General features: G+C 34.2%; 1 protein-coding gene across 6 annotated transcripts in view; it reads right to left on the minus strand.

Annotated features, from left to right (window-relative positions):
- The window catches only part of LOC106088410 (uncharacterized), a 151,454-nt gene that overhangs the window by 57,354 nt on the left and 66,419 nt on the right, over positions 1-27,681 (minus strand). For 2 of the 6 annotated variants that reach the window (XM_013253922.2, XM_013253916.2), the window contains exon 1: positions 22,307-22,538. The exons of 3 other annotated variants lie outside the window; for them this stretch is intronic. In XM_013253922.2, the coding sequence (XP_013109376.1) occupies positions 22,307-22,523 (217 nt within the window). In that variant the 5' untranslated portion in view covers positions 22,524-22,538. Of the gene's footprint in view, positions 1-22,306; positions 22,539-27,681 lie in introns of those variants that run through there. One more of the 6 variants, XM_013253918.2, reaches the window with a different exon arrangement.

The following is a 27,681-nucleotide window of genomic DNA, read 5'->3' on the forward strand; positions in this document are numbered from 1 at the left end:
TAGCAGTTAAAATAACTAGGAGAAGCCAGCAGACAGGAGGCCACCGTAGCGCAGACGTTAGCATGTCCACCATCAGAAGGTACTATGCCATGTCAAACTTCTCTCCAAAGAGGTGTCGCACTGCGGCACGCCGTTCGAACTCGGCTATGAAAAGGAGGCCCCTTATCATTGAGCTTAAAACTTGAATATGTGAGAAGTTTACCCCTGTTCCTTAGTGGAATGTTCATGGGAAAAAGTTGCATTTGCAGCCAGCAGACAGTGTTTGCTGCCATCAGCAGGCATTTTTCTAATAATTGTTTTTCTATTATTATATCCTCCACCATAGGATGGGGGGTATACTAGTTTCATCATTCCGTTTGTAACACCTCGAAATATGCGTCTAAGACCCCATAAAGTATATCTATTCTTGATCGTCATGACATTTTAAGTCAATCTAGCCATGTCCATCCGTCTGTATGTCTGTCGAAAGCACCCTAACTTTCGAAGAAGTAAAGCTGTGCCCTCGAAATTTTGCACAAATACTTCTTATTAGTGTAGGTCGATAGGGACTGTAAATGGGCCAAATCGGTCTATGTTTTGATATAGCTGCGATATAAACCGCTTTTGGGTCTTGACTTCTAGAGGGCGAAATACGTATCTGATTTGATTGAAATTTTGCACGTGGTGTTTTGGCATCACTTCCAACAATTGTGTTAAGTATGGTAAAAATCGGTTTATAACCAGATATAGCTGCCATATAAACCGACCTTGGGTTTTGCGGCGCATTAACAAGGTCATGTTGTCAGAATGGATGAAGAAGCTCCAGCAAATAAGTCTTTTGAAGCCAAACACGGTGGTACACGCAAATACCGAATACCAAAAGCCCGATGGAAAGATCAAGTGGTGGTAGACACCTGGAAACTTGGTGTCAGAGATTTTAGAATGAGCGCAGAAGATCGAGGCGCCTGAAACGCTATTCTACTTTCAGCTAGTGGAACAATTATTCTGTCATAGCCAATTAAAGTTAAGTAAGTTCTATTTTCACTCCCAACAACTGTATCAAGTATGGTCTAAATTAGTCAATATTCTAATATAGCCGCCATTTAAACCGATCTCCCGATTAGATTTCTTGGGTTTCTAGAGGACGCAATCCTTATACAATATGTTTGAAATTTTGCATATGATGTTTTGGTATGACTTCCAAGCACTGTTCTAAGTACAGTCTAAATCGGTATATAACCTGATATAGCTGCCCTATAAACCTATCTCCCAGTTTGACTTTTTGAGCCTCTAGAGGGCGCCATTATTACTCGATTTGCCTGTAATTTTGTAGGTGTTTTTTTCTATTTGCGCCCTCTAAAGCCTCTAGAGGGCGCAATTTCTATCCAATTTAGCTGAAATTTTGCATGATTTTTGTTTCGTTATGACTTCCAACAACTTCTTGGGCTTCTAGAGGGCGCAATTCTTATCCAATTTGGTTGAAATTTTGCATGTGATGTTTTGGTATGACTTCCAAGCACTGTTCTAAGTACAGTCTAAATCGGTATATAACCTTATATAGCTGCCCTATAAACCTATCTCCCAGTTTGACTATTTGAGCCTCTAGAGGGCGCCATTATTACTCGATTTGCCGGTAATTTTGTAGGTGGTGTTTTTTTGGACTGTTGTTTTTCTATTTGAAAAAGTTATTCAAAGAACTTGGCAAATGTGAACCATAGTGGAGGGTATATAAGATTCGGTCCGGCCAAACTTAGCACGATTTTAATTATTTTTTTTCAAAATTTTTTATTTTACAAACTTTTTTTTTCTCATTAACCACATACTTGTTTTGTACTTTCTCAATTATTGGTTAGCAGCATGAAATGTTTCTTAGTTTTAATGGTTCCATTTATTTTTTGAAATAAATTGCAAACAAATTGATGTTCAATGTTTATCTGTTATGTTCATTTACAAGTGCGATAGCCTGAAGGTGTGTGTGCCAAAACATAAACAAATTAAATTTGCCCATACATATGCATATATTATAAAAAACTCAGCCGAAGGAGCACAAAACAAAGAAACAAGTGGTAAAACATGCACACGAAAAAATTCATAACTTTTTTTTTATTGATTTTTATTAATTTACGCAAACATCATAAATATAATGGGGTGTGGTGAAAACAAAATCATGGTATTAGTAAGTAAATGACAACAGCAAAAGATAACATTAAGAATGTGTTAATAGTGGTAAATAATAAGAGTTATTGGCAACAAGGACTTTTAAGTCAAGGCTTCGAATTCTTACAAGAATATCTTCATATAACTGGCTTAGGTTGGATTGTGGTGGCAGTCTTTTAAACAGACTCACAGAGATAATTTTATTCCATGGTGATACCATAGTAGGGGGAGGAAATAATCGAACCCTCAACCTTTGCACTGGTAATCCCAGCACTCTACCAACTATGCTTCCTGGAGCTTTTCTCATATAACTAAACTATTGCCCAAAAAGTAATTGCGGATTTTTCATATAGTCGGCGTTGACAAATTTTTTCACAGCTTGTGACTCTGTAATTGCATTCTTTCTTCTGTCTCAGTTATCAGCTGTTACTTTTAGCTTGCTTTAGAAAAAAAGTGTAAAAGATTAAAGTTCATTCTAAGTTTTATCAAAAATGCATTTACTTTCATTTAAAAAATCCGCAATTACTTTTTGGGCAACCCAATAATAAGAAAAAATTTCATTCCTTTCTTTTTGGTTTCATACAAAAATGTATTGCCAATTTTTTTTTCTGCCACTTGTTGCATTTTTGTAGCATTTTCTTGTTTCGTTTTATTTTTTATTTGTTTATAGACTTTTACAAAGAGCAAAGTACAAAAGCTTCTTCTGTCCAAGATAATTGAACAAAATTCGATCTTGGCCTCCTTTTTTTAGATAACGTCGAACATTTTTGTTTTCTTTTAAGAAACCTCACAATGATTACACAAAGCCAAGAATTCTTTACTGGTCGAACCGTTTGCATGGTGAATGGGTGCGCTATTTTCTTCCCTTTTGTTAATATTTGCCTGGCTTCTTTTCTTATATTCGCAATGTTAAATAAATATAATAAATACATATTAGTATGTTGTGTATTTATTCTTAATTTTTTAACTAAATTTGGCTTTGGAGGCTGAAGGCAAAGATCAAAGGCAAATATTGTATTTATATTACGTTAGGATATTATCTCAATGAAAATAAGAAAAAAGATTCGTAAAATTCAATGTCATGGGGCGATATGAGACAAAAAAAAATTAAAAAAAAAAACGAGTAAGGAAAGGCAAAAGTCGGGCGAAGCCGACTATATAATACTCTACACCGACTATATGAAAAATCCGCAATTACTTTTCGGTTGTCAAATGACCTCATTATTGAAGTCAGACGAACATATATATGGGATCCATATCTAATTCTGAACCGATTTCGACCATACTTCTTAGATATTGTGGTAGTTGTCGAGGAAAGCGTTGAGCAAAATTTGGGAAAATTGGTGAATAAATGCGCTTGCAGTGGCTCTGGAAGTGAAAATTGGGCGATATACATATATGACAGCTAAATCTCAATCTGGGCCGAATTCTCAACCGTAATGTTGAGAGTAATAAAAAAATCCTTCCTGTCATATTTCGAAAGAATCGTCTAACAAATAACCCCATTATTGCAATATTACTCAAAATCAGACGAACATATATATGGGAGATATGTCTAAATCTGAACCGATTTCGAGCAAACTTCTTAGATATTGTGGTAGTTGTGGAGGAAAGCGTTGTGCAAAATTTTGGGAAGAATGGTAAATAAATGCGCTTGCAGTGGCCCTGGAAGTGAAAATCGGGCGATATATTTATATATATATATATATGTGTGGAAGCTATATCCAAATCTGAAGCGATTTTTATAAAATTCAACAGTAATGTGGGGAGTCATCAGAAAATCCTTCCTTTAAAATTTCGAGAGTACCGGTTAACAAATGACCCATTACTGCAATATTACTCAAAATCGGGAGATATGGGAGCTATATCTAAATCTGAACCGACTTCTACAAACTTCTTAGATATTGTGGTAGTTGTTGAGGAAAGCGTTGTTCAAAATTTTGGGGAAGAATGGTAAATAAATGCACTGCCAGTGGCTCTGGAAGTGAAAATCGGGCGATACATATATGTGGCAGCTATATCCAAATCTGAAGCGATTTCTATGAAATTCAACAGTAATGTCAGGAGTCATAAGAAAATACTTCCTGCAAAATTTCGGGAGAATCGGTTAACAAATGACCAAATTATTGCAATATTAGTTCAAATCGGTCGAAAAATATATATGAGAGCTATATGCAAATCTTTATGGAGGTCACCGTAGCGCAGAGGTTAGCATGTCCGCCTATGACGCTGAACGCCTGGGTTCCAATCCTGGCGAGACCAAAAACATTTTTAAGCTGTAGTTTTCCCCTCCTAATGCTGGCAACATTTGTAAGGTACTATGCCATGTAAAACTTCTCTCCAAAGAGGTGTTGCACTGCGGCACGCAGTTCGGACTCGGCTATAAAAAGGAGACCCCTTATCATTGAGCTTGAAACGGGCAGCACTCATTGACCCTGTTCCTTAGTGGAATTTTCATGGGCAATATTTACTATTTGCAATGAATCAAATCAAATTCCAATTTCAATAGGCTTCGTCTCTTGGTGCCGAATTTGAAGATGATTGGATGAAAATTACGACTGTGAGATATATTGGGTTGCCCAAAAAGTAATTGCGGATTTTTCATATAGTCGGCGTTGACAAATTTTTTCACAGTTTGTGACTCTGTAATTGCATTCTTTCTTCTGTCAGTTATCAGCTGTTACTTTAAGCTTGCTTTAGAAAAAAAGTGTAAAAAAAGTATATTTAATTAAAGTTCATTCTAAGTTTTATTAAAAATGCATTTACTTTCTTTTAAAAAATCCGCAATTACTTTTTGGGCAACCCATTATATTCACAAATTAACATGGACAGACGGACATAACTAAATCGAATCAGAAAGTGATTCTGAGACGATCGGTATACTCTTAATGGGTCTAGCTCTTCTTCTGGTTATCACAAACAAATGCACTAAGTTACCCTGTACCACAGTATAGTGTAGGGTATGAAAAATGGCAAAATAAATATTTTTATGGCGAAGTGAAAAAATGGTCTTTACTCGACTATCAGAATAATTTTTTTTTTTATAAATACAATCCAAAGTCGAAAGCGGCTTTGTAATTAACGAAAAATGGTCTTCCCCATAAATTTGCGTTATGTGAATATCGTGTTTATGATGTATTTACAAGACCTAAAGTCGCTATAATGCAGTATGGAGGCCATTGTAACGCAAAGATTAGCATGTCTGCATATGAGCTAAAAAAAAAAAACAGAAAACCTGAGTAGTAATTTTCCACCCCACTAATGCTGGGGACAATTCCGAATTATTCAGTTTTTGAAAACTTCTCTAATGGCATGAGATTTTTATCTTTGTAACCGACACATACCAGGAGCCAAAACAGCTACTTTCTTGTGTACGGAACAGAGTATGTTAAGGTTCTAATCATCGGGTATGCGTTTTTCTAGGCAAATTGCGCATACTCCGGTCTTAAATAGTCCAGGTGGCAATCCATTGGCTCCTACTGCCATGTTGTTCTTCAACAGGGTTACTGCTACGAGAATAACATTCTGCCTAGGTGTCACATAATTTGTACCGTTCTCAGAGATTGTTATATTCTCATCCTATCCTATGCCAGCAGCTGGGAAAAATGTATTCTTTCAGATATTCTTCTTTGTCTCCAACAAAGTACGTGGCTGTACAAACACCATCGTTGTGATGTTTAATTTTTGTTTCGTTGGATTCCTTTATCCTGCTAAAACCAATTGGCTTTGATTTTGCTTCTATTTAGAATAAAAAGCAAAATAAAAACCTGTTTAAAAAGTTTATGCCATATGTGGAGTGCTTAAATGAATTGGACAGGCTAAGGAGATTGCGATTTCGAACCTAACCAAAACTTCATCTTCAGTCCGCTAAACTCCAAAAAGATTACATGCTTCTACTTGCTCACTAATTAGTGAGCTGTGCAATGGTAGAAGCATGCTCTCTTGAGACGTATATTGGATCATATTAGGGTAAATTTCTTTGGGCGCCGAAAGAAAATTAAAACCCCAACCGCCAATATCTCTAATTCAATAAGAACATCTAGCATTAGCAACATACACTTTTTTAATTGAGATTCCCTTGCAGGATATAGTCTGGCTTTAGACCATTGATCTTTAAAATCTTTTCGTGATTTTTCGAACATCTTCTAGCTCAAGATCATATTCAATGCTTTCTATTCAAAGAATAGCATAGCAAAGAACTTATAAGAGTTGTGTGTGTTTTTATTTAAAACACAAGTGTGTGTTTTTATTCAAAACACTTTGACTGGCTGGGTGGATCATGATTTCTGATGTCAAATTGATTAAGGTGCTCTACATACGCTTTCTGCGCTAAGGAGTGTTAGAGGACTTATTGCGATCTGTTTTAAAACAAAAGGGTGATCTACACCGTACTCAATAGTCTCTGGATATGTAGGGCACCTTAATTAATTTGACAAAGGAATTGAGTTGACTCGTGGACATTTCCTGCAACCATTTTTCACAACTTTCAATATGGACTATCACGACAAGAGTGCATTGATGAACTTGATTCTTTGTATGGCGATAAAGCACCACCTTATAGCACTGTCGAATTCCGTGAAGGTCGTCCCAAAACGGCCGATGTACCAGAAAACATTGATGCCGCGCATAAACTTATAACGAAAGACCGTCATGTGACAAGTCGTGAGATAGAGGCATACTTGGGCCTTTCTTCCACTAGCATACCTTTTTGGCCGTGTAGATTAATGCGAAGAAATGTTTAAAAAATACGATCGCGGTGATGTTTATAAGATCGTCACAGGTGGCGAAAAGTGGGCCGAAGCCTATGAGCCCAAACCAAAACAACAATCGACCGTGTCGGTCTTCGAAGTCGAACCAAAGACGAATCTTTGTGTCGGTCTTCGAAGTCGAACCAAAGACGAATCTTTGTTCACCATTCCAATGCGAGCTCTCGCACATCGGCTCAAACCAGCGCTTTTTGGCCGGCCAAAACTTTGCATTAATGGTTCATCCGCCGTGCAACGCTTACTTGGAATATAACGTCTTCTTCTTTTCTTCTTGAAAGAATTTTTATCTTAAATTGTAGTTAAATATTTTTATAAGGGTTAAAAATATCGTTGTAAGTTTAACAATTGACTTTGGGAAGAGGACATTTTCCAACTTTTAAAGAACACTTCCATTGGTGAAAGATATTTTTCTCGATACAAGGGATTTTATATTTTAATTATGTGGGAGTTTAGGTGGTACCTATAACATTTTTTAATGAAGGTTAGGAAATTGACTTTGGGAGTAGGACATTTTGACTGAAATTCACTTTAGGAATATTATTAATATATGTGGGAGAAGAGACTTAAACTTAAGGTACCATACTTATTTTGAGGGCTTGCTTTAATTAAGGAAAAAATCTTTATTTTTTTCTTTTAAATATATGCACATTTTTTATGTTTAGTGTACAAAATTATACCGAAATTTTGACCAAAGATTATTGATACAATTTCAATCATTATTTCTTTTTTTTTTCAATTGCATATAAAACATCCAATTCTATTACCATTAGAATAAAAATTACTGCTCGAGCAATTTTTTTTTAGCTTCGTCACTTTGAATGGTTATCTTAAAAAAAATTTCAATCGAATACTATGTGCGTCAGCACTTTTAAAGTTGAATGTCTTCAGGAGAATGTTGTTAATATTGGTCGGGACAAATTGTCACTGAGCGATGATAACAAAAGTTATCGAGTTAAATATTTATTATCATGTAAATGCACAACCAGCTGGAATTTAAAATAAAACAATGGCGATGGATGAAAGTAGAATAGTAAAAAATTTAAGATTTAAAAGTGTTGTGGATTTTAAGCAAAGGTAAATTCCTGTTTTCTTGAGAGAGATCTTCACAAGAGATTTACCATCTATGCTTTAGGATGTAAACTGTAATGCAAATTTGCCCATGAAAATTTCACTAAGAAACAGGGGAAAACCTTCGCACATATCAATGAGTGTTGTCCGATTCAATTTTAAGCTCAATGATAAGGCACCTCCTAGCTGAGTCCGAACGGCGACCCACATTGCAAATTTTGTCCATGAACATTCCACTAAGGAACAAGGGCTAACTTCTCGCTTAACAATGAGTGCTGTCTGATTCAATGATAAGGGGCCTCCTTTTTATAGCCGAGTCCGAACGGCGTGCCGCAGTGCGACACTTCTTTGGAGAGAAGTTTTACATGGCATAGTACCTCACAAATGTTGCCAGCATTAGGAGGGGAAAACCACCGCTGAAAAATTTTTCCGATGGTCTCGCCAAGATTCGAACCCAGGTGTTCAGTGCCTTAGGCAGACTTGCTAATCTCTGCGCTACGGTGGCCGCATTGCGACACCTATTTGCGGAAAAGTTATTACATGGCTGCCCTACCAAATGGTGCAGTAACTCACAAATGCCGCCAGCATTAGAAAGGGAAAACCACCACCGATAATTTTTTTTTAATTTGTTGTCGCCAGGATTCGATCCCCGGCTTTCAACGTCATAGACAAATCAAGGCACAGATATAACGCCCGATTTTTTTAGTTAATATCACGGTTACATAATGCACTGACACACCAAGCTGGACACACTATTCGCGCACTGATGACCAAGCATGTCATAAAAGTTGGCTAGCAGAAAGATATAACTGAAGGCGACCCTTGGCCTGTGGTAAGGCGTGGCTTCGATTCTCATCAAAAGCAATGTTGCTATGGTGTACGATTCTGTAACGGACTGCCTAAGCTAACGATATAATAGTAAATTTCTTTTTGTTGTTAATATTTTTCCCAATGAGAGTTTGTCCTTTGGATCTGGATCCAAAGCATCAAATTAAAATTTGTATCGAACAGCGCTGAAATAGGCAGGGCAAATTGTTTTTCTGTTTTTTTGTTTTTTTAGGGAATCTACGCGGAACAATATTGAATTACAATTAAAGGCGAGCTCTTGATTTCTTTTTAATTTTGTTTATGTTTTTTTTTTTTTCAATTTAATATCAACACTCATAACATAAAACAAAATTTATTATTTTTTTTATTCAAGCGAACATGTTTCAGAAGGTTTAGAACCCCTGGATTCGAAAAACTGCTCTCTCTCGTGCACCACTTATCTCTACTTAAGCACAATATGATCAACTCTCTGTTTATTATTATTTAAAAAAAACGTGTATACTTTCTCAATACCAGGATATTTGCTGTCCTTATTCTTGACCAATTCATTTGCTTACCTACTTCAAAAGCCTTGAGTCAAGGGCAACTGGTCTCTTCTGTAATAATTTGTTGAATACAGGATGACAGCCTGTTTAATACTAAACCGATCACCTTCACTGACAACGTCAAATACAAGAACTAAAAAAACAAACTAAATCTCGGCTAGTAAGTCATATGACTCTTAACTTAAGCGACGCATTTGAAGAAAAAAAAAACAAATCCCTGCGTCAACTTCAAATACTAAAAAACCCAAACATAAGTAGGTATTTGACATTTAATATTCCAGTCTATCTGAATCAAATGCGAAAAAAATTACTTTTATTATCAGGCGGCAGCAGACATTAATACGAAAAATAAATACAACGTCCACACTCCACATTTTCATAATAAAATTGTACCCAATTCCTATTAAAAAGGTAAAAAATGCAAACACAAGAAATAAATCACAAACACCATTGCAGAAAGAACCACAGAAAAAGGACAACACCACAGTTTTCCGGCAGAGCAGCAAAATCAACAACAACGACGCCCAAAACAACACAAAAAAGCATCTTTATCTGAACCGCAAAAAAGTGTTGCCAACTACCGGTGAGTTAAACACGTCAACAGTTCTCGCCAAGAGATAAAAAGTAATGTTTGCAGAGAGACACAGAGAGAGAGAGAGAGAGCGAGCTATAATTTTTGGCAAATGATTCAAAAAGATAAGTCTACCACTCTCTCCTAAACTAAACAGCTAAGCGATCAATTTACGTCACATTCTCCCCCACCCCACACATAATAAAAAACCAAAACAGAGAATTCTAATGGCATGGAGACGATTATCTGGCACTTTGATATACCGCCCGAAGTCTATGCATAACAATTCGCCATCTCTTTCAAAAATTATTCGTTATATTAATTTGTGGCCCCATTTCCTCTTTTAACATTACGCGCACAGGGGAGAGTCAAAATTGATCTCAACAGTTGGTGTTGGCAGTATTAAATACTTATACCAAGAGATTTCGCTGTTTCGGAGTCTACGACAATGTTTTCGAAAAAAAACAAACGGAAATGCTTGCAAAAATCTGCCACGTTTTTGAGGAAATTCTTTTTAAAAATATGTACAAAATAAATTTTATTTTTAAACACTGCAAATCACAATTTAAAAAAAGTTTAACCAACTACAATTTGTATTGCATCACCCACCCATCAAAGTAGATGATAAAAAAAGGGTTATGGCTCTAGGAGACTTCAAGTTTCGACCACATGTCATCTGTCCGTTTGCTTCTCTAGTCGCCCCATTGACTTGACAATGCTCAAATAAGCATCTGATCCCATCCATATTTGATATCTATGAGAATGTCTGGGTTTTCTTGTTTTTTATTTGGTGAATAGTGCGTGGCTAAATTATCGGCGTAGAGAAAAACAATACGTCAATACTAACATCATACTAACATTCATACATTTGTATGTGCTTTGCTATTTTGGTCTGATTTTTTGCAACCAAAAAATGTTGCTATAAACACAAACGCCGAACGAAACCTTTTCGAATAGAACTTTTATTATTTGGCTGAATACTATGTTGTTGTTATGGTTGTAGCCACATGCTTCCATATGGTGCAAAAAATTATTGGCCAGCTGGAGCTTTCTGGTGCATAAAAACGATCGTGAACGTTAGGGCGACTTGCCAGCATTTGTGAGGTCCTGACCTAGTGTCGAACCTAGCCGCTCTCAAGTCTTTGTACAAAAGAGGCAATATTTTGAGAAGTTTATACTCAGTGATCATTCTTCCTTTTAACAAAATGCCTCTAAGAATTATTTCCTTGGAATCATTGAGAAACAAATCGGAGACATCCCCTGGTATCTTGCTTACCCTTTCCATACCGAAGAAATTTTCAGAATGAGAACGATACTACTAAATAAATTTAAAAATCAAAACAAAATATTCTAGCAACATAAAACATCAACAAAATTGCCATGATATTTTCATAAATTGCTTTACTCTGCTGTTTTTTTACCTTACCCATCTACTGGTTTTTAGTTGATGATGTTTATTTTGAAAACATTAAAATCTGAGTTCAATGTACTTGATGGCGTCGTTGTTAAGCCATGTGACTGTTGGTTGTAACAAATAGTTGTTTTTTTTTTTTTTTTTGTCTTCTTAATTTCGTTGTCAAACATGAATACAAAATAATCTTATCTAACGCTCATCTTCAAATTGGCAATAAAAAGTTCAATGTTTAACTATGAACAAAACCAACAAAAACGTAGTTAAAACAAAAACAACACTCGTAACAGACGATCCCCCTTTTTTATGGCAAAACATCTCAGTACCACTCACTCTCTCGCTCTGCGCTCTCCGATTATAAAGCAGAGAACGAACATAAAGAACGAGGCAATGTGGGGCTTGCCATACTTTGAAACAAAAACAAAGCATGTTAGAAAAATTTAATCAAATCAAATTAAGTCAAATGAATAAAATTTATGATTATAACATTAGGTAAGGTGCTATGTGCATGGCAGTAGAGCCATACGTCAAAGAGAGTATTGAAATGAAAGAGATTGAAAAACGAAACTGAATTAAGATATGAAAAAAAGAGAAGCTAAAAGTTACGTAGAAAAATGAGATACCACTTTGTGGGGTTGTTTTTTGCCGAACAGCTTTGTTTGGATAAATTTTAAAACGTACGTCGAAAAATAGATAATGAAATAAAAACAAGTAAAAGCGTGCTAAGTTCGGCCGGGTCGAATCTTATATACCCTTCACCATGGATCGCATTTGTCAAGTTCTTTGCCCGGTATCTCTTGATAGGCAAATAAAGGATAATGGATAAGAATTGCTATGCTTTTAGAGCTATGTCAGGTTAAAATCCGATTCGGGCCATACTTGGCTTGGATGCCAAAGACAATAGTAGATGCCACTGTGTAAAATTTCAGACAAATCGGATAAGAATTGCGACCTAGAGGTACTTAAGAAGTAAAATGGGGAAATCGGGGTGCATGGGAGCTATATCAGGTTATGAAATGATTCAAAACATATTCGACCCGTATATAAGAGGGCCACTGTAAGAAATTTCAGCAAAATCGGATAAGAATTATGCCCTCCAAAGGCTCAAGAATAAAAATCAGAAGTTCGGTTTATATGGGAGCTAAATACATCAAGTTTTAGACCGATTCGAAGCTCGGTTTATATGGGAGCTATATCAGGTTTTGGGCCGATTCAGACCATATTCGGCATGTATGATAGAGTACATGAAAGAAGTTGCTGTGCGAAATTGGATAAGAATTGTGCCTTCCAGAGGCTCAAGAATAAAAATCGGGAGCTCGGTTTATATGGGAGCTATATCAGGTTTTAGACCGATTCGAACCATACATGGTACATTCATTAAATGTCGTAGAATAGGGCATATAAAGAGAGAAATTCGGATAAGAATTACGCCCTCTAGAGGCTCAAAAAGTCAAATTAAGAGGTCGGTTTATATGGGAGCTATATCAGGTTTTGGACCGATTCAGACCATATTCGGCACGTATGATAGAGGGCATTAAAGAAGTCACTGCCATTAGAGGTCATTGGAGAAGTCATCGTGCAAAATTTCAGCAAAATCGGATTAGAATTGCGGGGTCTTAGACGCATATTTCGGGGTGTTACAAACGGAATGGCGAAATTAGTATACCCCCATCCTATGATGGTATAAAAATAACGTAAAACAAGTAAAAAAGCATTAAGTTCGACCGCGCCAAACTTTGGATACCCAACACTATGAATATACATTCTATCCAAATTTTGATAAGGTTTGTGAACCGAAATCGTTTCTTTTTCACGGTATCGTGAAAAAATTTTGCTTCTATAATTTCAAGACCACCGTAGCGCCGAGGTTAGCATGTTCGCTTATGACGCTGAACGCCTGGGTTCGAATCCTGGCGAGACCATCAGAAAAATTTTTCAGCGGTGGTTTTCCCTTCCTAATGCTGGCAACATTTGTGAGGTACTATGCCATAGGCACCTTATCATTGAGCTTAAACTTGAATCTCACTGCACTCATTGATATGTGAGAAGTTTGCCCCTGTTCCTTACTGGAATATTCATGGGCAAAATTTTTCAAATTTATTTTCAAGACCTTAAATGGGGTGTCGGTTTATATGTCATCTATATCCCAATATTTATATGTATCTATATCCCAATATTTATATGTCATCTATATCCCAATATTTATATGTCATCTATATTCAAATACGCGGGTATCGAGAGGTCTATTAAAACTCACTGTTCCGAGTTCTAGCGAAACCGGGTAAAAAAGGCACTTCTATGGTCTCAAGACCTTACATCGGAAGATCGATTTATATGGCAGCTATATACAAATGAGGTCCGATCTTGACCATATTTGGTACGTATATCGGGGTTCCATTATTCCAAATTTCAGCGAATTCAGGCAATAAACGCGGTTGTTATGGGTTTAAAATGCAAAGTCGGCAAATCGGTCAATTCGATCGGTCAATTCAGATTTGGATAAGAGCCCTGGCGTCGCTGTTGAATTCCATAAAAATCGGTTCACATTTAGATATACATAGCTCCCAGATATATGTATCGCCCGATTTTCAGTTTTAGAGCCCTTGCCATTGTATTTCTTAACAGACTTTCTCGAAATATTGCAAAATGTCTTCTTTTATGACTTTAACTATGTGTGGCAAGTTTGGTTGAAATAGGTTCAGATTGAGATATATGAACATAGCTTTCATATATAGTGAGTGAAATGAGATGTAGAAGAATCAGAATGAAATCCGGACATTTTACCAAAGATTCTAACATCAAATCTATGGCTTTGGTACAGGCACATCCACCTGCAGAGACAAAGAATGAAATCTGGTAACTGTTGCAGATAGTGTTCTTGGAATATGGAAATACCATTCTTCCAAGCTGATAGTAACTGACAGCGGCGGCGAAGTGGATACCGCAAAATCAATCTCTGATCATGGCATATAATGTTGACCTTCTAGTCAGAATAAGATACATGTAGCAGTGACCCGACTGAAGAACAACAATGCAGCCGGATGGGTTGTCCGCTGAACTGTTTAATACCAGAGAAGACACGCTGAAATGGCGTATGCATTAGCTCGACTGCGCGATCTGCACGTCAGCCTACTCTCCCATACTCAGGAAAGGAGACAAGATAGAATGTGCCAACTACAGAGGAAAAAGTTAATTAGTCCTCCCCACCGCATACAGTATATTGTATGCGTACAGTGTGAAAGATTAAAATTTTAAGTCAATGTGATGATTGAACCCTATCAATGCGGATTTAGACCTGGAATATCTACCATAGACCAGATATACACACTGCGCCAAATCCTGGAAGACCCGAGAAGGATAGGTCAGCACTTACCATCTCTTCGTTGACTACAAAGCCATTTTCGACAGCCCTATACAATCAAAGGTATTTCAAACCATGTCTGAGTTTGGTATTCTTGCAAAATTGATAAGACTCTGCGCTTGCTGATACACATTCCTCAGTTCCCCAGAATAGAAGAGAATCTCTCTGATCCATTCAATACCAAACGAGGTTTCTGACAGGGAGCCAGCTTATCGTGGGACCGCTTTTATATCCTGCTGAAGAAGATAATACGAGTTACAGATGTGAATAGATATGGCACACGACCCACAAGAGATACTCGCCTTTGCCGATGACATCGAAATCATGAGTCGGTCAACGCAATTAGTAACTCCAGCCTTTGAAAAAATCGAAAAAGAAACAGTGAAAGTGGGTCTGGCAGTACGTCACCGTAGCGCAGGCATATACATAGCATATAATCCTACCACGCTGAACTCCTGGGTTCGAATCCTGGCGAGTATATCAGAAAAAAATGTTCAGCGGTGGTTATCCCCTCCTAATGTTGGCGATATGTGTGAGGTACCATGCCATGTAAAAACTTCTTCCAGAAAATGTGTAGCAGTGCGTCACGCCGTTCAGACTCAGCCATAAAAAGGAGGTCCCTAATCATTGAGCTAAAAACATGGACTGGACAGCACTCACTGATAAGTAAGAAGTCTTTTATGCGAAAAGAAGAATTTATTTGCGTGTACTCGTGTGACACCAACAATATACAGTCGAAACCGGATAAGTGCAACATCAATTTGATTTTACTTACCCGAAATTTTGAGTTTAGTGTAGTAAGTGAAATAAATTTCGAGCATAAGTTCAAGCGGATTTTCAAGGTAAGATACAAATGTGTATAAAATAACTTTAGTTAGAAAAGAGCAATGCTCTGTAAAACCCTTTAAAAGTCAGATACAGTCATTAGTGATATATCAAAACATATTTTAGCGAATTTTATTGATGACGAGAGATTTAAAATTCCGGTTAATTTCCCGTAGAAATAACTTTATCACATTTGCGATTCCAGGCTCATACAAAAACGGAATTCGGGGTGTTAAAACTTTTTCAGTTTAGCGGTATTTTCAGTCAAGCGATTTTTCATTTGCATTGAATAACACCAAAAATTACTGGTCACCGAAGCGTATTACAGTTAAGCGGTTTCGACTGTATACAGATTTTGGTGGAAATTCTTCATTTCAAATTTTAATTTCGACGATTTGGCATACACATCCAATGTGGCGTGGCGTCGCAAGGGGAAAGCTATGGCTGACTTTAGCCCCTTCTTATTTGTTTTATAATTGAATTTATTCAATTCAATTATTCAATCACAAAAGTCATAACTTCAATATTAACTAAGCATTTAAGGTCTCTGGGTTTTGTTCAAATTTGTTTTTCCTAGCGATGGTTCTCTATAAATTAGGAACATTAGTTTGACAAAAATTCAATATTAACCATTTTTTTACATTTGTAATGGCTGGAGTTGATATTCTTCATTTTAATTTAAAGGCTTAGAATCATTTGTAAAAAGGTTTGAATTATTTAAATGTTTTCAATGACGTTATTAGTTAAAGTGAATCATTTTATTTAAATTTAATACGTTTTAAATATCAATTAAATTTTTTTTCTGAATTTGTTTTCTGTGCATAGGGTTTAAAAAGTATTCCCTATAAAATTGTCGCTGTAGACCTTCCCATATGTTAACCTTGTCATTGTATTATGTTTTAAATTATTTTCTTGATTAATCTTTAATTTTGACCTATATTCTTAAAAGCGCTGAATTTTACAACTTCCCAAGATTTTCAGCTGTTACAGTTTCAAAAATGTTTTCATTTAAAATTTTCACCTTTTTTCGAATTTTACACAATTAATTATCGCCACTTACTGTAGTTTGTTTTACCGGTCAGAAATGGAGAAGATTTTGCTGTATTTTTAATGGCAAACTCACGTGTCTGATTTTAACGTCATCACTATTCCATACGACCATGCCTTTGGTGTACGTACGTACGTCCCTCATTTGCAGTTTACATGTCTACTGGTGCTAGGCTGATGTTTGATTTGCCATGGGGTTGTAGCTTCACACTATCATTTGAAGAAATAATAATGGAATGACTTGTAATATTTACTTTTATTTTGGCCTTATCACTTCAAACGGAGGCTATCTCGTAAGGTGGTACTAATAGATTAAGATGTAAAAAAAAAATTTAAATTTACCAAATGTTTGAAACTGCAGTGAGCAATGCTTATGGGTCGTGTGCCATAAAAACAGAAAATTGCCATTATGAAAACGTATTTTATAAATTTGGCAGCAATAACAATTCTTAGCACTTAAAACTAAGAGAAGTTACCTTATGACATGTTACTACTTTTTTTTATTTTCACAAATAACAAATTAGCCATTAACCAATGATTTAATTATTTGCTATGAGAAAACAACATTTTAGCCACTTATGCACATTGATATCGCTTGTCCAGTCCTCAGTCTAGTGGTTCCTCTATAACTTGATATTGATGCGATTCACTGTTCGTTATAACATTGCTCATTATCACACTTTGGCTCGTCAGGTCGGTTAGTCTTGATTACATCCAAGTATAATTACCCCATACGACTGTTACAACCCCTTCGAATTTTACTGGTGGATTACCGGGAACCTGTTGACAGTTGCTCGTTGAATTTAATGGCGAAAAATCAAATGTTTATTAATTTCAAAACTTTTTTCTTCTCAATTTTTAATGCGATCAAATTCTCGCGCTGGGTTAGTAATATTGTCAAGTTTGTTCGACAATCGCTGGGCTCTTTATGACATGTGGTGTAACTGTTATAAAAGCGAATATTTTAAAATTTAATTGGCATAAAGGCGCACAAATTGTTGTGAGTTGTAAACAATAACAATAAGTAGTTATTAATTTTAAATAAATTTCACAGCACCTTTTTTTATATAAGTAAAATATGTATAGGAAAAAACAAAATACCAGGGGTATAAAAATTAATTTTGATGATTTTGGTACGGGCACGCTATGAGCTCAACAATATCATTAACTAATTATAGTTGTATTTTTTTTTTTACTTTTTCGAAAGTGGAAATTGGTTAGAGGTTCTTGCGTTACAAAACTTTCAATGACGAGTAGTGTTGTTTTTTACTTATCATAACCCCCTATGTATGAAGTGAATTAAAGCTTCGAAATATTATTATATCACATCATATAATTTAGCTAGAATTTATTCAGCATAAAAAAATTCAACATGCAGATAGATGCCTACATATATATTTCCTTAACAATTAATAAATTCGGTCAACTTTTGCGAAACATCCTAATTTAAAGAGAGAGAGGGAGAGAGTTTGGTCATAAAATAATAACAAAAAGAAATTAACAAGTGAAAGCTAAAGTATTACAAAAACTCATAGATGGGCCCATTGAACAACGAGAACATGCTTTGATATGAGAAAAAGAATCCCCATTGCTCCTTAATGATGCTCTTGATTAAATTTACAATTTAGAAACAGTTGGAAAGAGAAAAAGGGTCTATTATGAACTCACAGTTGTGGTGGGTGGCATTATCAAGTAAAGTTTGGGTAATGAGCGAGAGAGAGAGAGAGAAAGAGAGTTCAGTTATACTAACAATAATAAGAGAGTAATTAGCAAAATATACATATATAGGGTGGCTGATGAAAGCCGCTACCAAAAAAAAATGTAATAACTTTTTTTCTATTTAATAATAATAATTTAATAATTAATTTAATTAATTAATTAATTAATTTAATTAATAATAATTTAATAATTAATTTAATAATTTAATTTAACATGAATAAAAGAAAAATGTATTCCATACACCGAAAAAAAAATGTAGCAATATTCATCATTGTAGCAATATTCATCAGCCACCCTGTATGTATGTAGTATAACAAAAGCTAATGGTAAGGCTCATACATATATGTATGTAGTATAACAAAAGCTAACGGTAAGGCTCATACATATATACATATATGTACGTAGTATAACAAAAGCTAATAGTAAGGTTCATAAAGCCAAAAACTTGCAGCACTCTTTTTAACATGAGACAAGTATCCCCGCTGCTCCTTAATGTAACGATCGTCAGAACAGATGAGTGACCCAGCTGCTTCTTAACAGAATATTGCTATTTGGCATCTATCTACTGGAGTGAAATAGAATATATTAAGATATCACAACTGTAGTGGGTGGTAGAGTTGAGTATAAAGTTTAGCCTTTTACAGTAGTTTCGCATGGGGCTCATCCAATTGTTATGCATGAACGCATGAAGTTATGACAGGTGCTAATAATTATTATTTGAGCAAGTGTTAAAATTCATGCCAATGTAATTATAAATATGATGTACTGTAGATAAATTGAAAGTGGTAATTATTATGGTACCAAGTAAATCAACAAACTGTAAATAAAAGAGGGGTAATATTGTGATCTATGAGGTGGAGTTGTACTGTCAACAACTGAGCAATAAGCTTGCAGTTCAAATATAATTGTTGGTAAAATACAATCGAATTTAAGTAAACAAAAACCCAGTAAGGAAAGGCAAAAGTTGGGCGGTGCCGACTTTATAATACCTTACAGCTATGTCCAATTCTGAACCAATTTCGATGGACCTCGCCGGATGTTTTCAGATGGGTTATTAAACAATCCGTGTCACATTTCGGGCAAATATGTTCAAATTGTAATAACACACATTATCAAATTTTGGGTAATTTGGAATAATGCTGTCATTTGTGAACCGTAACAAATGACAATATTATTCCAAATTACCCAAAATTTGATAATGTGGTGCGCGTCGAGAAAAGCGTTGTGCAAAATTTTAGCACGATTGGTCAAAAAATGCTCTTGCAGTGACTTTAGAAGTGAAACCGGGCGATAAAGGTATATGACAGCCAAATCCAAATCTGCACAGATTTCTAAGAAATTCATCTATAAAGTAATGAAGCAAGAGAAAATCCTTCCTGCCACATTTCGAGAGAATCGATTAACAAATGACCCTTTGATTGCAAAATTACTGCAAATCGGACGAGAATATATATATGAGAGCTATGTCTAAATCGGAACCGATTTCGAGCAAACTTCATAGACATTGTGGAAGTCGTCGAGGAAAGCGTTGTACAATTTGGGAAGATTGGTCAATAGATGCGCGTGCAATGGCTCTAGGAGTAAAAATCGGGCGATATATACATATATGAGAGCTATATCTAAATCTGAATCGATTTCCATGAAATACCACCAGTAATTTTGATAGTCATAAGAAAATCCTTCCTGCCGAATTTTGAGAGAATCGGTTAACAAATGACCATTTTATTGCTATATCCAAATTTGAACCGATTTCTATGAAATTCACCAGTAATTTCGAGAGTCATAAGAAAAATCCTTCCCGCCAAATTTCGAGAAAAGCGGTTAACAAATAACCATTTTATTGCAGTATTACTGCAAATCGGACGAACATATCTATGGGAGCTATATCCAAATCTGAACCGATTTTTTCCATTTTCAATATACTTCGTCTCTAGACTGAAAAACATACCCATACCAAATTTGAAGACGATCGGATAAAAATTGCGACTTGTAGTTCGTACACAAATTAACATGGACAGACAGACGGACATAGTTAAATCGAATCCGAAAGTGATCCAGAGTCGATCCGTATACTTATCAATGGATCTATCTCTCTTCCTTTTGGGTGTTACAAACTAATTCACTAAGTTATAATACCCAGTACCACAGTAGTGGTGTAGGGTATAATAAATTTACAATTTAGTAATCACAAACACCAATCACATATAACCAGTAAGGAAAGGCTAAAGTCGGGCGGAGTCGACTATATAATATCCTACACCTATCCTACAATTATAAATTCAGGCAATAGATATATGTATATGAAAGCTATATCTAAATCTTAACAGATCGTAGGAAAATTGTTGTCACTACGGTCATTTAAGTGCAAAACGGGCGTACATATATATATATATATATATATATATATATATATATATATATATGTATATATATATATATATGTATATATATATATATATATATATATATATATATATATATGGGAGTTATATCTAAATCTGAACCCAATTTGATGAAATATTGCAGATTAGTTAAGATCAATAACAAAACAACACATGTCAAAACGTGCAGATTGGTTGAAATTTGTAGTTACTACACTCATAGAAATTTGTTAGTAAAAACAGCAAAAATGTTTGCTAAAACAGCAGAGTGTCTGCTGAAATTTGGACAGCAGTAAATTGTTGCTTAAACAGCAAATATTTTCTGCCGTTTTCAAATTTTGAAAAGTAAAAACAGTTCAAAATTGTATATATATTTAAAAAAAAAATTACATTCCATCTTATTTTTCAATTTTACAGGCATATACCTTAATTTTTATACCCTCCACCATAGGAGGGGGTATACCAATTTCGTCATTCTGTTTGAAACACCTCGTAATATGCGTCAAAGAACCCCAAAAGTATATATATTCTTGATCGTCATTTTAAGTCGATCAGGCCATGTCCGTCCGTCCGTCTGTCTGTCAAAAGCACGCTAACTTTCAAAGGAATTGCCAGTGAAGGCCTTTCGGTTCGACGCAATTTGAGTTAAGGGCGTGGGCGAATAATGCGCATGTAATCCTGTGGAACAGCGAAACGCTCGGAAGACGGCGAAAATCCAGATCGTGAGAAGACGAGGCTATTACTGAAAGGAAGTACGAAAGAGGTCAAAATAGCTTTCGGTATCATAGGACAACGAGCACACTTATGTAAAATCGGTTGGGCAAGTTATAGCACGTGTAGGGCATGCGGGGAAGATGATGAGACGTTGGAGCATTTCCTTTGACATTGCCGGGCTTTCGCGGCTAACAGATACCGGCACTTAGGTAGGGACACAATACAAGACATGAACCAACTTAGGGGCGTGCCATGGACAACAATTAAGGATTTTGTAAGCAGCACGGAATTCGTTACTAAGATTTTGTTTTTCGAGGTTACTTTTTCAATATTTAGAAGCCGATGACTAGCTTAAGTCTATGTCCATAGAGGCATGGGGCGGATTAATATCCGCCCTCTCTTTTCAGCCTAACCTAGAAATTTTACGTAATGCATATATAATTATTTGTCGAGGATAGCTCCAATAGCAAGGCAATTTTTATCCATAATCATTTGTTTGCCTACAAAGAGATACCGGACAAAGAACTTGCGTTCCATGTTGAAGGGTATAAAAGATTCGTCCAGGCCGAACTAACGCTCTTTTACTTGTTTTAGGTAAAAATGATTAATTTTCGTAAATAGTGTAAAGTTTCACTTTGGGTGTCTAGGAAAAAACACTGGGGAAAAACCATTATTCCACTTCCTTTAACTTGTTTGTTAAAATGAACCAAAAAATTTTCTCAAATCCGACAAAAATCTCTTCAACTTTCGCCCACCTCGTTTTTGGCTTACATAATTTCTTTTTCAACAATTTACTTTTGACGTACACTCACAATTCAAATGTCTATATACATATTAAATAAAATACTAATTTCCTTGTAATTATATACGAGTATAACAATTTAATTTTTTTATTATTTTTTTTTTTTTTATCGTTTTCTTAATCTCAGCTTACCAAAATTACTTTTATAATACGGATGATAATAGGCAATGGAATTTGAATAGCTGTTGCCGTTGCCATTGCTGTGATTACTGTTGTGGTGGCTGTGATTGTTGCTGTTATTGTAACCATTGTTGTTGCTGTTACTGTTGCCATTGTTGTGATGCATTTTGGAGGGTATCCGGTAGCCGGTATCGTAGCCATTGTTATACTGATTGTAAGTGAAACGCATAGTGCTGTTGTGTGTGTGTGTAACTCTTTATGATAGTATATGTTGATTTGTTTTTCTCTATCTAAAGTTGTTTTCTTTTTTTCTTCACTTTTATTTGGTAATTGATTGCTGTTTTATTTAAGTTATAAACATTTGGTTGTCTATTTTATATGTGCGTATATAAATTAAAATTTTTGATATTTAATTTTTGGAATATGAAAATATGCTTTGGCTAAATAAAGTAGGAAATATGATTTTCAACATTTTTATTTTGTTGCATTTAATATTTTTGTTGGTTTTTGTTTTCTTATTACATTTGTTTGGATTTTTGTTTTGTTTTTATTTTCAGCGGAGAAAATCAAATATTTGTTTTGTGTTATCTTTCAAAAATTAAACTCGTGTTAATCTCGTGTTTCTGTTCGGAATTTATTTAGTATTCCAAATTTTAAATTTCGATTGTGTTCCTCAGTTTGTGAGTGAGTTTTTGAATTGTTGATAAGTATTTGCCTTCAATAGCAGCTGGCAATATTTTTGTATTTTATTTAATTTTCAGATTTTACGAAAAAAAAAATTTTTTTATCGCAATTTCAAGTAATGAGATCAAGTCAAAGCCAAACAACAAATAATTTATTCAATATTATTCTGTTGTTTTATATTTCTCCCGCATTTCTGTTTGCCAATCAACCTTTGGCGATACAAATAAAGCCCACACCCTTCAAAAGCACCCCACTGAAGCAAACTGGTTTTTATTTTTATTTTGTTTTGTAAAAAATCCTTTTTTTAAATTAAATACAAATAAATATTTACACAAACATATTCTTATTCTTATTATTAAATTTTGTAAAAGTCTTTTCTTTGTTACAAAAACAAAAAATAATAATAAAAATAAAAACAAAGTTTTATCTCTTCAACAAATTTCACTTTACGCAAAGTTTGGACGTCATAGCAATTTCAATAAATTTTACAATCAAAACTAAAATAATATATTTGTTAAAAACAAAAACAAATTAAAAATAACACAAAAAAAGCACTCACTTCTTCAACGACAACAAACAAACCCGAATGCAAAGTCCAATTCAATCCACTCACTCATTGGCTCTTCATTTCATGAAGGCTCGAAAGCAACCACAACTGAAGCGATATGAATTCAAGTAAAACTGTTGCTGGCAACCGAATTGAAGTCATCTGAAGACGATATCTCAATAATGTTTCATTCCTTAATCGTTTCGCATTCACATCTTCATCTGCACAACAGCATGCATGGGGGAACGTAATGAGGATGGTGGCATTTGTTGTAAGGCAGTATTACCACCTTCCATTTACCCTCATATAAAATTTGGGGGGGGGGGACAAGGTGACAGCATGTTGTTGAAGACTACGACAACAGACCAGAAATGAAAAATCAGATCAGAGTTACTGTCTGTTACTGTTGTTGGAACTGTAGTCTGCGATGCATGGTTTATGTGCATCAACATTAAGGTAGCGTGTGTCCTTGAAGAGGTCACTGCATGGCAAATATTTTTTTTTTTTTGTTGTTTGGTCTTTTCACTTCTCCTTGATTGCGAGAAAAGATTTAAGAGCAATGTATAAAGTAAAGTAATAAAAGTTTATTATTAAAGATCAAACAAAAAAAAAGAGGAGAATCTCTAGGAAAACCCAAGTTTCAATAAATTTCACAATATATTTAAATATTGATTACATCATTAACGTAATTTTTTTCAAATTTTAATGAAATTCTTAAATTAAATGATGGAAATTCATACAAAAGCAAAAAATAAAAAATGGCATAATTTTAATTATAACAAATTTCAGTTCAAAACATTTTTTTTAAAACCTTCTCTATTGTTTTTTTTTAAATTAATTGTTTTTTCGCATTTACTTGAAAAAAAAAAAATAAAATGAAAAAAATATAAGTAATAAAAACAAAAAAAAATATAGATAAATAAATAAATAGTATGAACAAAAATAAAAATACACAAAAAATTTAAAAAATTAGTTTTAAAATAAAGAGTTGAATCGATACATATTTCTAATTTAATGGTGCAAATTCGTAAAAAAATAATATTCAAAAAAGAAAAAATATTTTTTATTTTAGTTTTTATTTTCTTCTTTTTCGAATATTATTTTTTTTACCAATTTTCACCATAATATATTTTTACTTTAGTTTTTTTTTTAATATTATTTTTTACGAATTGTCACTATTAAATTAGAAATATTCATCAATTCAAATGGCTATTTTAAAATTTTTTTTTAAGTTCTTATGTATTTTTAGTTTTGTTTATTAAAAAAAATTTTAAATCAAAAATCATTGAAAAATTTATATAAAAAATAACAATAAAGCAAAAATATAAGAAAATTTAAAAATTTATAAAATTATTAAAAAAAAAACTTTTCAAAAAATTATTCAAAGTGCAAAACATTTTTTTAAAAAATCGTCTTTATTTTTTTTTAATAAATTCTTCTTTCGCTTTTAGTCGAAAAAAAAATAAAATTTTAAAAAATAAAAAAACTAAATAAAAGTTTATAAAAATAAGCAATAAAAGTAAAAATAAATACAAATAAATAATGAAATTAAATATATACTATGAAAAAAAATATGTAAAAAATTAAAAAAACAAATAATTTAAAAATAACGAGATGAATTGATGAAAATTTTTTATTTAATGATGAAAATTCATACAACAACAAAAATAAAAATAAAAATTAAAATTGAAAAAAAAAAAAAATAAAAATAAAAGAAATAAAAAAAGTTTATTTTTTAAAATTAATATTATTTTTAAAATAAAAAATCCATGTGGAAAATATCTTAAAAAGAATAATAAAGGAAAAATTATAAAAAAAAAACTAAAATATTTATATTAAAAAATAATAAATTTATTTTTTATTTTTATTAACCAGCATACACCAATGTGTTTTTATTTCTTGCTTCTATTTCAAATAGAAAAGCAAAACAATAAAAACACTTAGAGTCGCAGCTTCTGTGGTGTTTTAAACGTGCGATTTCGGCCTTTGCCAAGGGCCTCATCAGCTTGCGTGGCCACCAAAAGATTACATGCTTCCACCTACTCACCAATTAGTGAGCAGTGCAATGGTAAAAGCATGCCTTTCCAATGAAAGAAATAGAAAACTTTTCTATTTACTTTAAAAGAAATTAGCTTTTTGTTGAAAATATTTGAAATTTTAAAAAATAAAATAAAATTTAATAAAAATTAAAAAATAAAAATAAATAATTGATTAAAACAAATAAATAATTAATACAAATTAATAAACAAAAAAAATCAACAAAAAACAATAAAAAAAAACGTGTGCTAAGTTCGGCCGGGCCGAATCTTGGGAACCCACTACCATGGATTCTGCTAAAATATTGGAGCTATATCTAGTTATAGACCGATTTGGACCGTACTTGGCGCAGTTGTTAAGAGTCATAATAGAACACTAAATTTCAGCCAAAACGGATAATAATTGCGGTTTGTAAGGGCTCAAAAAGTCGAATCGGGAGATTGGTTTATATGGGAGCTATATCATGTTCTTGACCGATTTGAACCGTACTTGGCACAGTTGTCATAACAGAACACTACGTGCAAAATTTCAGCTAAATCGGATAATAATTGCGTCTTGTAAGGGCTCAAGAAGTCGAATCGGGAGATCGGTTTATATGGGAGCTACATCCAAATCTGAACCAATATGGCCCATTTGCCTTTGCCTACGACCTACTTCAATACAAAGTATCTGTGCAAAATTTCAAGCGGGCAGATCTACGCGTTCGACCGCTATCGTGATTTCGACAGACGGATGGCAGACATGGCTAGTTTCAATCAGAATTTCCAGACGATCAAGAAAATATATACTTTATGGGGTCCTTGATCAATATTTCGAGTTGTTATAAACGGAATGACTATATAAGTATACCCCCATTCTATGGCGGTGGGTATAAAACACTGTCTAAGAAAAATGTGTTAAAAAAATAAATTTATATTGGAAAATAAATTAATTTTGTCTTACACCGGTGTGGGCTTCAAAGACCCATGGCATAAAATCGTACTTGTATGAAGAGCAAAATATCGCGTTGATATATTAAAAAATTTCAAGATTTCATAAACGTTTGCTTTGTTTTTGCTCTCTATTTCTCTTTTTCCAAAGACTTTTCATTATAGTCCTACTTTCCCGATCGACCTGAATATTTGTTTGGCAATGGGCGGCTGCCAGACACTTGTCTCAAATTTGAATATCAGGTTTATACTCCACTCCGTACACCTTTTATTTGAGTAGCATATTGTCGAGTTCGCCCATGTACGTTTGAAACGTTTTGGAAGCGTTGGGCGGTTTCCTAGGCTCATGGCTCCAAAAAATAATGAATGGGTAATTTACTCCCAAATACCTTAACTGGACTCCCAAATACCTTAACTAGACCCCCGAGAGGTTTTTGGCGGAGCGTTTCTCTCAATAACTTAGAATAATTTTTAATTCCAAATCCGATTCGAATATCTATCTGAGTTCCTTGATGTTAAAAAAAAACACCCAGTATATATAAATAAAATGTTAGCCAAAATGAAATTTTACATTATTTTTACAACTTTAAAAAACAACAACATTGCAATAATATTTTCCATTGAATGCAAGATTTTCAGTATATGCTGATATCTAAATTTTTTAATCCTTGCTAATGAGGGCCACCTTAATGTGTATCAATATCAGTTAGCTTGACCGTTGCTTGTCTGAGCTACTTACACCACATGCGTACAATTTGTGATGGCGCTGTGGCATTTCGTTAAAAGCGAGCAAATTTTTTCGATAACGACAATCGAAACAAACAACCAGAAAATAAAGCAAACAAAAAAACCAACAACCGACCGACAGACAACAAGGATGTACACCTTGAAAGTGCATCAATCGATAACAACTTTTATTATGGATTTCCATCAGACGGCACAGTGAAAGCAAAATTTTAGGGATTTGCTTTTATAAAAGTTTAGAAGAAACTTAAAACTTCTTAAGAGGCAAAAAAAATCCATTTTCAAGTAGGCCATTGAGACTGAAATTCTATTTAGGTTTTCTCGATGGTAGGTAGGATTGTCATTTTTTTTTTTTTGTTTTTTTTTTTTTTTTTTGATATCACTAAACTCTAAAAACTCAATCTCATTTACCATAGATTCATTGACGTAAAACACTGTGCTTGAAA

The sequence above is a fragment of the Stomoxys calcitrans genome, chromosome 4 (genome assembly GCF_963082655.1).
Source record: "Stomoxys calcitrans chromosome 4, idStoCalc2.1, whole genome shotgun sequence".
Lineage (NCBI taxonomy): Eukaryota > Metazoa > Arthropoda > Insecta > Diptera > Muscidae > Stomoxys > Stomoxys calcitrans.